A 12,743-nucleotide genomic window follows, 5' to 3' on the forward strand; every position below is an offset into this window, starting at 1 on the left:
TTCCTATTTGCTGTAACTAGACGTCTATCAAACAGCACACGCCCAGCATCTTCATGGTCGGTACCATGGATGTATAATAAGAACTTACCATGGTCAGTACATCTTGTATTCCGTCATATTTGAACCATGGAGCCACAGGCGTCATTTGCGCTGGGGACGCTGCGGCTGGAGACATGTCCCCACCACTTTTTGAAATGGCCAATTTTGTCCCCACCACTTTTTAAAAGTATAACGTACAGGTTCTGAAAAATAGCGTGCACAAAGGAATGTAATAAACAAGAACACTGGTTTAGTGTCAATATGTGCAATTTGGACAAGTTAGTATACTTTTATTTTAAATTATAAAAAAAAAACGTTCCTCCCACTTTGCAGCAGCAGGGCGAAGACACTGCACTTTAATAAATGTAAGTGAAAATACATGTAGAAATACTTGTATTTTTTCTTTGTACTTTTCTTTTCTTGTGTTTATTTAAATTCACTGCATTTATTCCCACATTTATTTATTTATTCCTGTATTTCTTTTCTTTTTTTTGTCTATATTTATTCCTGTATTTATTTCCACATTTATGTATTTATTATTCCTGTATTAATTGATTTGTCTTGTGCTTAGTTATTCCTGTATTTATTTCCACATTTATTATTCCTGTATTTATTGATTTTTCTTGTGTTTATTTATTCCTAGTTTTTGTTCACGTATTTATGCATTTATTTATGTTTTACTTATGCTGGTAAATTATTCTTTCCTCCATACCTGTGTGCTCTTTGTGTGCATAAAGGTACAAATTAAATCCAAATCACATCACAAGACCTATAGTTGGGCGTTCATTATTTTCAGAACACATTGGTGGTCCAGAGGTCTATGCATTGGTTTTTCATGCAGGTGCTTGAGGTTCGGAGGGACATCTTTAGTCCACTGCTATGTTGATGTTAAATCTGGAGAAATGCCCCCACCACTTTTTCTAACAAAAATGCATGGAACACAATAGCAGCGTTGAATCTTTTTAGTTTTTACATTATGGCTTCAAAGTGTTCAGAATTACGACTTTACTTAAACAAATGAACATCATTTTGTCTGCAGGGAATGGTGGAATTATTATGTTTTATTTTTTTTAACAATTTACCATATATACACATATTTGCATTAAGACCAACAGGATCAGATGAACATATAAAAAAACAGAAACATAAATAAAGTTGAAGTGCTAGCGATATTTCGGAAATGATATTCTTCTATTATACATTTGATTAAACCTTTGTTGCATGTTTGCCATGACCCATGACTAGTTCCATAAATCATTTCCTTAAAAGAAAAGTTTCTTTAATGTACACATATTTAAGTTGTGTCAAGCCATAAAGCTTCAGAATACATTTAAATTTAAATAAATGATCAGTAGTTTGAGTATCATTACAAAAATAGAATTCCTTAAAAAACTACATTTCAGCCCTTTTAGCCATGTATTATAATTTTAGAAACAAAAAAGCTCAAACTGAAATTGTACATTTTCTGGTAGAAATGCAGGGAAAAGTTATCAAACAAGCCTATTTGATAAAACAATCACAAATATACACAATATATACAATCACATCATTACACACAATCTTAAATCTCTAAAATTATTCTAGGGATTTAAGATTATAGTCTAATCTAATCTTATTATTCACTTCTGCTTTTTGTTTGCAGAATATTAACATAAAACGTGTGTATGAAGCAAACAAGTGTGTGATTGTCATAAACTATCTTCAAGATTATTTCTTGTAATATTATATTTAGTTATAATTAGGGCCGGGACTTTAACGCGTTAATTAAGATTAATTAATTACACAAAAATTAACGCGTTAAAAAAATTAACGCATTTTAATCGCACTTATTTTTGCACCGTGGAACGTTTCTCACTGGATGAGTTTCAGGCGTACCGATTATACTGGAGCACCAACTAACGTTCATGACTTCAGACAACAACAAACCACAGTGAACAACAGTGGGAAATGTTGTTTTAAAAAACGGACGGATGGAAGCGTCGATAAGAGCACGGTTGTGTACAAATTATGCAAAAAGGAATTCGCATATCACCGCAGCACATCAAGCCTCAAGTATCACCTCAATGCAAAAACATATAGCAGCTAGCGTGGAAGCTAGCGTGGACGTTAGCCTCTTTTATCGCGTTCACACCAAAAAGAGCCGGTACTAAAATTAGTTAATGAGAACCTTTTTACCCCCACGAAAGTCCCTGCTAGAGAGCAGAGAGCTGCTAGAGAGCAGGGACTTTCGTACGGCTCTCTTGTGAGAAAAGAGCTATATTTCTGATTGGCTGGGCGGATTGCAAACCACGCCCCGTAAAACTCCCAAAAAGTTTTGTGAAGCCGCCATTTTATTATCCTCGCATTAGCATTATTAGCATTAGCCCAGCGCAGAAACGCAGAGAGACTAACTTATGGCAACACAAAATAAAACATGGGAGCGGTGGAGATGAGGAGGTGTCGGCGTTCTGGCGATTTACTCGGAAGGCTTCAGTAGAAGCTGCTGGGACTCCCAGCAGCTTCTACTGAAGCCAGTCCCAAACTCCGGGGACTTCCGGCCGGGGACTTTGGGCGGCAGTATACGCCGTGAAGTGGTTTGCGGCCTGCCAGTAAACCCAAAGCAGAAGAAGAAGAAGTGACGTCAGCGGCTTCATTTGCCTAATCCACCCCCAGGTTCAAAGAGTTCTCATGAACTAAGTTCTCATGAACCTTTGTGGGAAAAGTACTGCGGTGTGAATGCGCCTAATGGTATACTAAAATCCATGTGAAAAAAAATTGCTTCTCACTGTTCTTAGGTCAAATATGTATATGCGATTAAAAACGCGATTAATTTCGATTAATTAATTACAAAGCCTCTAATTAATTAGATTAATTTTTTTAATCGAGTCCCGGCCCTAGTTATAATGTTATGTTCGTTGTGAAGCACTTTGGCAAACCCTTAAAATGTGCTTATGATTCATATTCACACCCATTGGCATATTGCAACTCCGCCTGCTTCAAAGGGGCATGAAGAAGGGAAATATTCCTAATAGGCAAATACTCACAACACTTGTATGTATGGATAATAATAATAATAATAATAATAATAATAATAATAATAATAATAATAATACATGACACTTATATAGCGCTTTTCTAAAAACTCAAAGACTCTTTGATGTACACGTTTTGGTCACACAACTCAGTCGTTATTTAAAGCTGGAGTTTTGACTCTTCATGTCTTGATTTTTAACTAGCAACCTTCCGGTAACACGTCTGCTTTTCTGATTTGAGGGCAACCCCTGCACACACGTATCACTGAGCATCATTCTTCACCTCTTCTTGACGGTGAAAGCCCATATTCTGCTTTATCAACAGTTCAGCATAAAGGCCGCCTTTCCTCAACAGCTCATCGTGAGTGCCTTCCTCCTTCAGCGTACCATTGTCGAGGACAAATATATGATTGGCCTTCTCTACAACACTCATCCTGTTGGATATCAACAGCACGGTGCAGTTGTTGGTTGGGTTCAACAAAGCTTGCTTCACCTGTTGAGTACAATAATGACTTAGTATTACATGAAGAAATCTGGTTAATATGAGCAAAATGTATGAAACTCAGAGCAAGAATTTCTTACCTGATATTCATTCTCTGTGTCCAAGTCACTGGTGGCGTTGTCCAGGATCAGGATTTTGGGACGTCTGATTAAAGCTCTGGCAATGGCGATGCGTTGCTTCTGTCCTCCTGACACCTGGCCTCCCTTCTCCCCGGCATCTGTGCGACACAAAGGCATGCTGTTATTGTGTTTATGTACATCTTTGGGAAGTAGTGCATTTTTTATTGCATGAGGAAAAACCACAAGATGTACTGTTGGTTAAATGAGCACTTTCTAATTTTCAGATTCATACTTGTTTCTTATAGAACATGTTTTCATGCTAAGGTGATTTAAACTTACTCTAACTGTATTTCTGAAAATACATTTATTATCCTTTACTTTTGAAACACGTTTTCCATTTCTTTCCAGTAGTATATAACAATACCAGAAAATAAATGGATGCATTACCTGATTTAAATTTGAGCTGTCAGTAATAATATTAAAGTGTTATGTTAATGAAATTGAAGAACTTTTATTACTATCTAAGCTTGTTTTTGGAGGAAAACAAGGCACCCTGTTACTTAAACAAACGTTTTCTACTACTAAGAATCTGTAGATGATTCTAACATTGTGCAAACATTACAAAAAAATGATATTCTTTTAATTCCAGGAAGTAAAGAGAACCGATTGGAAGAATTACACATAAGGATTGAATGCTAACAGATTGTGTCGTGGCTCGGACCTGTGTCGTATCCCTTTGACAGCTCCATGATGAAGTCGTGTGCACTGGCCAACTTGGCAGCTCTGTACATATCCTCATCAGAGGCATCCTCGCAGCCGTACTTGATGTTCTCCCGCACAGAGCGAGCAAACAGCACACAATCTTGGCTCACCACAGCAATCTATAAACAAACAGGATGCACAGAAAACGTCAGTTGCTGTGTGACTGTTGATTTACAATGAGCGTAACATCTGACAAAAAAATAAGCAGAAATGGCTACTAAGTGTTCTTGTAATATTCCTGTGACAAACATATAAACCTACAGGTTTCAGCTTCCAGGCTGTATCTTGTTATGTCTTTTTTCATCTTAATGCCCAAAAAAAGAATGCAGTAATTACACTTCTTGATATTTCTGCCATAAAGAAAGTTCTCAAAAGACTTGATAACTGAATGCAGTCTTTACTGTTTGAATATGCTGTTCTTCTTGGTGAAAAATAGATATCTCATTTATACAAATTAATGTCTTTACGCATTCAACGTAGGAATGCATTCGAAGAAACATTGATCCCTGGTTAAAACACATCATGGGTCCTGTACGTTTCTGATTATTGCGCTCAATGAAAGTCAAATTAGACACTTTCAGCTTAAAATATTCTAATAAAAATTGGTCCTGTAGAAATGTCCTGTGACAACCCACCTTGTCATGTAGGAACTGGTCTTTGTAGTTTGTCAGAGGTTTCCCATCCAGTAGGATCTCCCCTGCTTGGGGCTGGTAGAATCTCTCCAACAGCTTGACGCAGGTGGACTTCCCCGATCTGTTGAGCCCAACGATGGCAGTGACTTGGCCTGGCTTTATATCCAGAGAAACTTCCTGGTAGATGAGAGAAATACGATGAATTGATAAATACTTGTATTCAGTAATTCAGTAGGGATGCTCCGATCGCCAATTTTGGGGCCGATCGCCGGAATCAGTATCGGCCGATACCGATCACCGATCCGATCGAGTGAGCGGGGCCTACGGGGATCTTCCATTTAAAGTGATGTTTACAACTCAGTTAATGGAGCTCATTCACTGGCGCTTCCACAAACAACAACCAACATCATTATTACATTCAAATGAAGTACATTATTCAAGTTTACATTAAGTTTGGATAATAACACGGGAGAAATGAGCGGAAGCGCTCTCTTTTCCTCTCTCCCCCTTGCTCTCTCTCTCCTGACAGCCTGTCAGTATCTCATGCAGCTCGCTGATCCAGTAATGAGTGACCGACAGTGAAGAATACATATATTTATTATAACTAGTTTAGCTTGTTCCAGAGGTAGATAAAATAGCTAAGTGTGTTGGGTCTAACTCTTAGTGTGTGTTTTGCTCCGCTCACCGGTCCGTCACAGCGGGCGGGGCTGCAGGATTTCTGCTTCACACACGTTGCATACCGATATTTTATTGTCATTTTCGGACACCTTAAAGGCTTAAAATACTGCCAGACTGGTGAAGCCATTTTGGCGAGCTTGTTTTGCCGCGCACAGAGAAAAGTGTCATGTATTTTACGTCATCATTTTACGTCATGCGATCGGCATTTTTAGAGAGCACCAATCGATCGGCAGAGAGTGAGTATCGGCCGATATCGATCGGCGACCGATCGATCGGAGCATCCCTAGTATTCAGTATGTACAGTGGCGGCGCCAGAGTATTTTTGTTGGGTAATCTGTGGTAGGGCTAACCCATACAGTGGTGGGGCTCAAGTCAGTATTTGCGATGTAATTACATATACGCTATATCGCCCCCCTTGACAGTGAAACGCCATGCGTGAGGTTTAGATTATTTCCCTGTCTCAATCCAAATTGAACTGTATGAAATAAAAAGGCACATTTGTAGTAAATAAAAAGGGCGACCTGGAGCCAATCCTGCAATTTCTCCACAAGTGAAAGAGTTGACATGCTGAAAACCCAACCCCTGCAGGGGGGTCTGGGGGGATTCTCCCCCAGTAGATTTTTTGAAATACTAAAATAAAATACACATTCTGGTACTCTCTTGAGAAGAAAAATAAATAAATCTATTACTACACGACATATTTAAAAAAATGAATGCCATTTTTGTTACTTTGTTCTGAAAGCTGAACCTGCTGAAGAGAGAAGAGGCTGTGTGAATTACTTTACATTGTGGATAAGGGTGGATGCCCCCATTGTTCTGTGCGTCAAAATGAAAGACAGCCCACACACCTATCAATCATCAAACCGTGGGGTCTTATTTAATTACGTGTTGATTTCTATCAACACGTAATGTTGTATCGATGTATATAGAGATGTACTACAGCAAAAGTATTCTCCGTTGGGACTTCCTGCAACAACACGACGCCGTTATCTTGATTCTGATTGGCCAGAAGACATTATCAAAGATATTCTATTGAAAAGATGATCACTACGTGACAAAAGTTTTCAAAACCGTTTCTGTATTTCCAGACAAGTGGCTACTGAAATCAATCTTACTAACTGCCGTCTTTGCAATTTACTCCGCGCAAGTTGGCGGACTTTATTTTGCTTACTTTAACATCATTTTTCATAGTGGGGCTAAGGTGGGGCTAAGGTGGGGCTAAGGTGGGGCTAAGCCATTTCTTGGTATGGCTGTAGCCTACCCCAGCCATACCCTGGCGCCGCCACTGAGTATGTAGTTGTATTAAATGTAAGATGAAATACATGCACAACAGTTAAACATACCTTGAGGACCACAGGACTGCCGGGATAGGAAAATGTAACATCTTTGAACTGAATGTGTCCCTGAAGATCTGTGGGGGACAAAGTGCCGTTTGCTGGTAATTGAGGGTTGCGATCTAAATATTCAAAGATTTTCTCAGAGGCACCAATCGCCTTCCTCACTGCCGGGTAATACTGCATGACAGCCTGAAAGAGAGGTGGTAGAATGAGGCACATTTTAATTTAACTGAAATACATTTATTTTGAAAAATAATTCTGTCAATTGAATTTTCATTCAGGTGTTATGTTGGCTTGTAGCTTACCTCTACAGCAGATGCAAACTGAAGCTCATAGAGGACGAATGACACCAAGTTTCCACTGCTGACCTGCCCCCTGGTCACAAGAGTCCCTCCATAGTACAGAATGCACACCTTCAGGGCCAAGGTCGTCGTCTGGGAAACAATTAAAAAACAGGTTACACATTTAATCATGCAGATGTGTCTCTCTGTAGTCGGCGTAAAGAAGTAGAATTATTTGCCCAATGATTTAAAGGGCGGTAAGAACAGGTAAGAAAATGTATAAAGAAAGCGTAATTAGACAGTATGAAGTTGACTTTTGATTGTGTTCTGGTTTTATGTTTCAGTATTTGTAAGCAACTGTGACTGAAAGAATATTGCTTTTATTTTACTTTTTTATGGTTATTTCATTTTTATTTATTTTTTAAGAAGGGGCAGGTAAAATAAGATGTTCTTCTCACTGCCCCTTTCCAACATGCGCTTTTTAAAAAAAAAACAGTATAAGTGTACATGTTTTGTTTTAAAATAACTGCCATGTGTGGAATAAACAAATACATAAAGAAAATAAAGCTACTGCCTTTAATTGTATTTAATATACTTCAACGAAGACAAAGGTCAAAATCACTGGCCATTGCGTGGTGAAATGTCTAAACTAATGGAGGTTGAAAGTATATTTCTCTGTTTTTTCCCAAGGTTCTTAGTGTCTTGATAGTAATGTTAGCATACAAGCATATTTTAACCCCACCAATGACTTATACTCATAGATACATTTATGCTTAGAAATCGCTGCACACAACCCATATCAGTGTTCAACTCACACTGTTAGCCCAGGTAGAGGCTGCATAGGCCAGTGCTTCCTTTTTGTTGAGGGAGTAAGTGTCCTCCAGCCGCTCTCTGTACCTCTCTGTCTCTCCATCTTCATTGGCAAAGCTCCTCACCGTCTTCATGTTGGAGAAAGTCTCCGTGGCCACCTGGTTGGCCTTAGCTAGAGACTCCTGAACCTGTACAGCAATAGTCTGTAACATGGATAAATCAAAATGACATGTTACATATTTATACATCAAAACAGCGGACTAATTGTTGCAGTTCTACTAATAAAAATACGAGACATATGAAGAAGTCATCTTTACCTGATGGAAGTGTCCAGTGAGCTTGGGTATGACCCAGATGATAGGCAGTCCCATACAGGTAAGCAGAGACATTTTCCATGACTGGCTCACCATGAAGAACATGAGGAAGGCAAAACGCGCCGTGTACCACATCACAAGACTTAGTTTCTCACTCAGTGCCTCACTCATGTCATTGGTATCCGTGGTAACCCGGGACACTAGTTCACCTAAGAAAAGAGTTGTGCATGTACCCAGTGAGCACACATGTTGTCAAGTATATCTATTAGGAAATTCATTACTATATAGAAATGGGCTTGGCTTCGATAAAAAGTGTGTAGCATAAGTGAAATAAATGGATTTATTAATGATGACTGATTGTGTACAGAGCTTTTTCCTTAAAGATTACTTTGTTGAGTTAGTCATATATACAGGACACGCATGATTTACCTGTTGAAGTTGCCCCAAAGAAAGCAATCTCCTGTTTCAGCACAGCCTGGAAGACGGACCCCTGCACTGAGGTGTGTATGCAGCTCATGGTGATGGTGTACATGAGGTCACATACAAACTCAAGCACAGCACTGAAACATAGGACAGAGGACACATTACAATGTTAAGTAACCAAAATATACAGTAAATACTTAACACCTCTACTTTTTAAAATCATTTTCAGAATAATTAGGTAAAAGTTTGCATTACCTGGCAAAAGTCATAAGTGTCATGACTGTGATGGCCTCTGTGAATGCATCCGGTGTTTCTTCATTTATGATCCAGTCCGCCACACGACCAGTGTATTTAGGGATGGCCATCTCACCTGAGGTCAGAAATTCACATCAAATAAGTATAATTTAAGAGACACAACTGTCAATCTGAAATATGTTATGTATAGCCATTCCAAGCTTCACAATTTTAACTGAAAAACAGGAATGCCCTAATAGCTGTACTTATAAAATGCCTCTAAAAATACTTGATGCTAAACTAATTGCTTGTCGACGACTTCATCACTAAATAGTGAACGAAGCTTCAAAAAACCCAAGAAAACTAAGAGATATCATTCTGAACGTTGCAGTTGTGTGAGAACAGTTCATATAAGTGATCAACGACAAGCGAATAATTTAAATGAAAGTGTCCTACCCAAAGAAGAGAGGATTACAAGAGTCAGCACAGAGACAAAGCGCCAGAGATAAGGACGCATGTATCCCATCAGCCTCTTCAGAGGGTCACAGGTGTCTTCCTTAGGCTTCTCAGATGGTGCCTTCTTCATCAGAGAGGAGATGTATTGACCACATGAGAGCAAAAGCGATGACACATATCGACTCCAGTAAAGCCATGCCACTGCCGTCACAACATAACCCTGTAACACCTGCAAAACAAAACACAGGTTCAATACTCAAACCAGAAAAATATTATTGGAAATACATATTTTAATGCCTCAAATGATTCTGACAGGAGTTGGGGTAAAGCAAAAACAACATTTCTAAAATGGAGGATGTATTCTCTTCCGACTTGTTTGGTTTTGGTTTCAGTCTTGTATCTGTTGACATTGTTGTTACAGAAAGAGGGCTGGTAACAGTAGAGATGATTTAGGAAAAATAAATAAGCAACTAACCCTAACTTTTACAACATGTATTCATCCATAGCTATGCATATTATTATATAAAATCATCACAGTTATATCTAAAATCCTAATCTGCAAAGTACCCAGTTCATATATCAGATACATGTATTAGAGCAAACAGTAAAGTATTTCCCTCTGAGAGGCTGTTGAGTAGATGTATACATTTAAATGAAATGTTAATATTCAGGTACATTACAGTTACCTCACAGTTATGCTTAGTCACATTGCAACAATAGCATATACCCACTCATCATATCTGCCAAGTGGCCTTGAGTAAAGGAGTTTAACCACCTTCATATCATACATTTTAAGACAACCATGTTTTTTACTAGTTTAAATTGGGGTACAAAAGCCTTAGCTGCTTATCTGGAAGTCTGGCGAGTTTTCTATCTTCACACACACACACACACACACACACACACACACACACACACACACACACACACACACACACACACACACACACACACACACACACACACACACACACACACACACACACACACACACACACACACACACACACACACACACACACACACACACACACACACACACACACACACACACACACACACACACACACACACACACACACACACACACACACACACACTGGATAGGAAGCAACAATGCATCATGGGCCCTGCACTACGATTGTCACCCCCGCAGCAACATAAGGTGTTAAGAAAAGTGCCTGCTATTATATTGATGTTATCCCTCCTGCAACAAACACATCAATATATAAAACACAGCCACCCACCCTTTCCCAGGAGTGCCACCCCCACACTTCATCCAAGGTAGACTGATCTAGAGCCCAGATAAGAGTGATGAACACAGGGAAGTGGAAGCAGAGGACCGCTAAGCTCTGAATCCCCTCGAAGCTCCTCATCCACAGCAGGCTTCCAGGGGAGATAAGGGTGAAGAGGGCGAGGAGGCAAGCCCTGGCCAACCCTCCTCCCCACAGGGTGATGAACGGATGGAAGACTATGGCGGGTGAGATATGGGCCAAGCGGATGACGTGCACCACACACACATCCAGGCACACGAACAGTAGGGGGGAGAAGTAGCTCATTTTTTGCATAATGCACAGATTCTGCAAATAAAAGTGACAGGGGGGAGAGTCATTAGCTGTACAGTATATTCAAGTCAGACACACACAGACAGGAAACACAAAATACATATATATAAACACACAGCACCAAAAGGTCATTTTTAGATACTATGTACTTGACTGTGCAGTGTGAAGAGGTGCTGTAATGCATGGTATTAATAATTGTATAATGTGTTTTATATACACATAGGTAGCTGGATTGAAAGTGATACAGCATGTTTGTTTTCATAATGACTAATCAAGCTATGTCATTGATGACATTTTAGCCCGTTTACCACTTGATAACTATAAAAACTAAGACAAAACCGCTATATTGCATGAACTTCGTGGTGAGAATCTACTTTCAGTTTGCAGCAGTGTTCTGCATGAAGTTACTTTCATTTTCTTTCACGCTGCGGATTTCTTTGAAACGGTTCCACAGTAACCCCAAGTAAAACCCACCCACAGAAACCCCAACGAATAAGCAAAACACTCTTAAATACAATATTGCTATGCAGTATTATTAAGTCGAACTCTAACGTATGCTTATGGCAAAGCTTGATAGCCCAGTTTAGCTGCTAGTAGCATTACAGTCAACTTATATTTCCTTACATACCAACCAAGTCTGATGTGAAGGTTTGAAATTAGCCTGAGGACGGAATCTGACACCGATATTTCTCTTACAAACTCAAATTGTTTTTAGTTAATCCCAACAGCCTGCTAGCTCAAACGTCGACCGAGTCTATCTGTCTGTAACTGAAACCGAAAGTAAACTATTTATATCGTTTTACATCGGAAAGTCCCATATCTGCCACTGTCACGGACGAAGACTAACGATTTATAACATGCTCTTTGACTTTGGTTATATGAAGTTTGGTATTCATCCCAAACCATTGTTTCAAAAATTATAGTAAATGCCTGGCAACAATGTGTGTTGCACGTTGTACAGTGTAGTGATATATGCTTGGTTTGAACCCTGATAGCACCTTGTGCTATCACAAACAGTCCAGCAGCGACACCATGTGGCGAGAAGATGTAACTGCTATAGCTTTCAAACCTTAGACCTGGAAATATGTACATTATTACACCACATTTCAACAGTGTAAATTCAATAGCCTTCTAAAATGAATTTCATTCACGGTTTTAGGAATTCGAGTTGAATTTTGAATGTACTTTCTTTGGTTTAATGTTGCCTTGCTGCAAAAAAATAATTTCAATGGAATAATAAAGAGTTAACATTAGGCCTATAGTATGCTATAAAAGTTGTGTTAACAGATATCCCATTTATTTAACTTAGATTAATTTATTGAAATACAGTTTTTCATTACAGTTGTATTGTGTGTGCTCATGTTAACATACACTAAATGTCTATCTTACCATATGTATTTGGCTTTAAATTAAATATAGGCTACACTACACCCATTTAATATAAGCATAGCTAGTTGTATTTCTATTGGATGCTGTTAGCCTTACCCGGACTTTTATTTTGTTTAGTAAGATTTTATAAAAATGTATCTATTTGTATGCCTACCTATATTATATGAACATTTTTCAAGATTTTTGGGACACATTTTAGTCAACAAGACAGTTTAAATTATTAAACAGTCATAATTTAAAGTTATTTATTT

At 38.7% G+C, this 12,743-nt stretch overlaps 1 protein-coding gene across 4 annotated transcripts; it reads right to left on the bottom strand.

Annotated features, from left to right (window-relative positions):
• Positions 1 to 2,815: 2,815 nt before the first annotated feature.
• tap1 (transporter 1, ATP-binding cassette, sub-family B (MDR/TAP)) lies at positions 2,816 to 12,058 on the bottom strand. 4 transcript variants are annotated; one of them, XR_004568541.1, is made up of 14 exons: positions 11,718 to 12,058; positions 10,786 to 11,118; positions 9,539 to 9,767; positions 9,104 to 9,218; positions 8,855 to 8,985; positions 8,429 to 8,634; positions 8,117 to 8,314; positions 7,326 to 7,454; positions 7,027 to 7,209; positions 5,009 to 5,182; positions 4,333 to 4,492; positions 3,633 to 3,769; positions 3,131 to 3,543; positions 2,816 to 3,100 (listed from the first exon to the last, which is right to left on the bottom strand). XR_004568541.1 is itself a non-coding variant. In XM_034211355.1 (13 exons), exons 2-13 carry the CDS (start codon positions 11,104 to 11,106, stop codon positions 3,313 to 3,315), a joined length of 2,214 nt encoding a protein of 737 aa, XP_034067246.1. In that variant the 5' UTR covers positions 11,107 to 11,118; positions 11,736 to 12,058; the 3' UTR covers positions 2,816 to 3,312. The 4 variants fall into 4 exon arrangements, 3 of the variants coding, with proteins under 3 accessions (XP_034067246.1, XP_034067245.1, XP_034067244.1); XM_034211355.1 differs by having other exon boundaries at positions 2,816 to 3,543; positions 11,736 to 12,058; XM_034211354.1 differs by having other exon boundaries at positions 2,816 to 3,543; positions 11,732 to 12,058.
• Positions 12,059 to 12,743: the final 685 nt, after the last annotated feature.

Source organism: Gymnodraco acuticeps, unplaced genomic scaffold, assembly GCF_902827175.1.
Source record: "Gymnodraco acuticeps unplaced genomic scaffold, fGymAcu1.1, whole genome shotgun sequence".
Taxonomy (NCBI): Eukaryota; Metazoa; Chordata; class Actinopteri; order Perciformes; family Bathydraconidae; genus Gymnodraco; species Gymnodraco acuticeps.

Bases quoted from the DNA above. Each gene is read 5' to 3' on its own strand.
- tap1 (XM_034211355.1), bottom strand. From the start codon at position 11,106: ATGCAAAAAATGAGCTACTTCTCCCCCCTACTGTTCGTGTGCCTGGAT. The intron at 8,315-8,428 runs GTAAAGATGACT...TCCATGTTACAG, and splicing joins TCACTGGACACTTCCATCAG to ACTATTGCTGTACAGGTTCA. The intron at 3,770-4,332 runs GTCCGAGCCACG...TGTGTCGCACAG, and splicing joins GTCAAAGGGATACGACACAG to ATGCCGGGGAGAAGGGAGGC.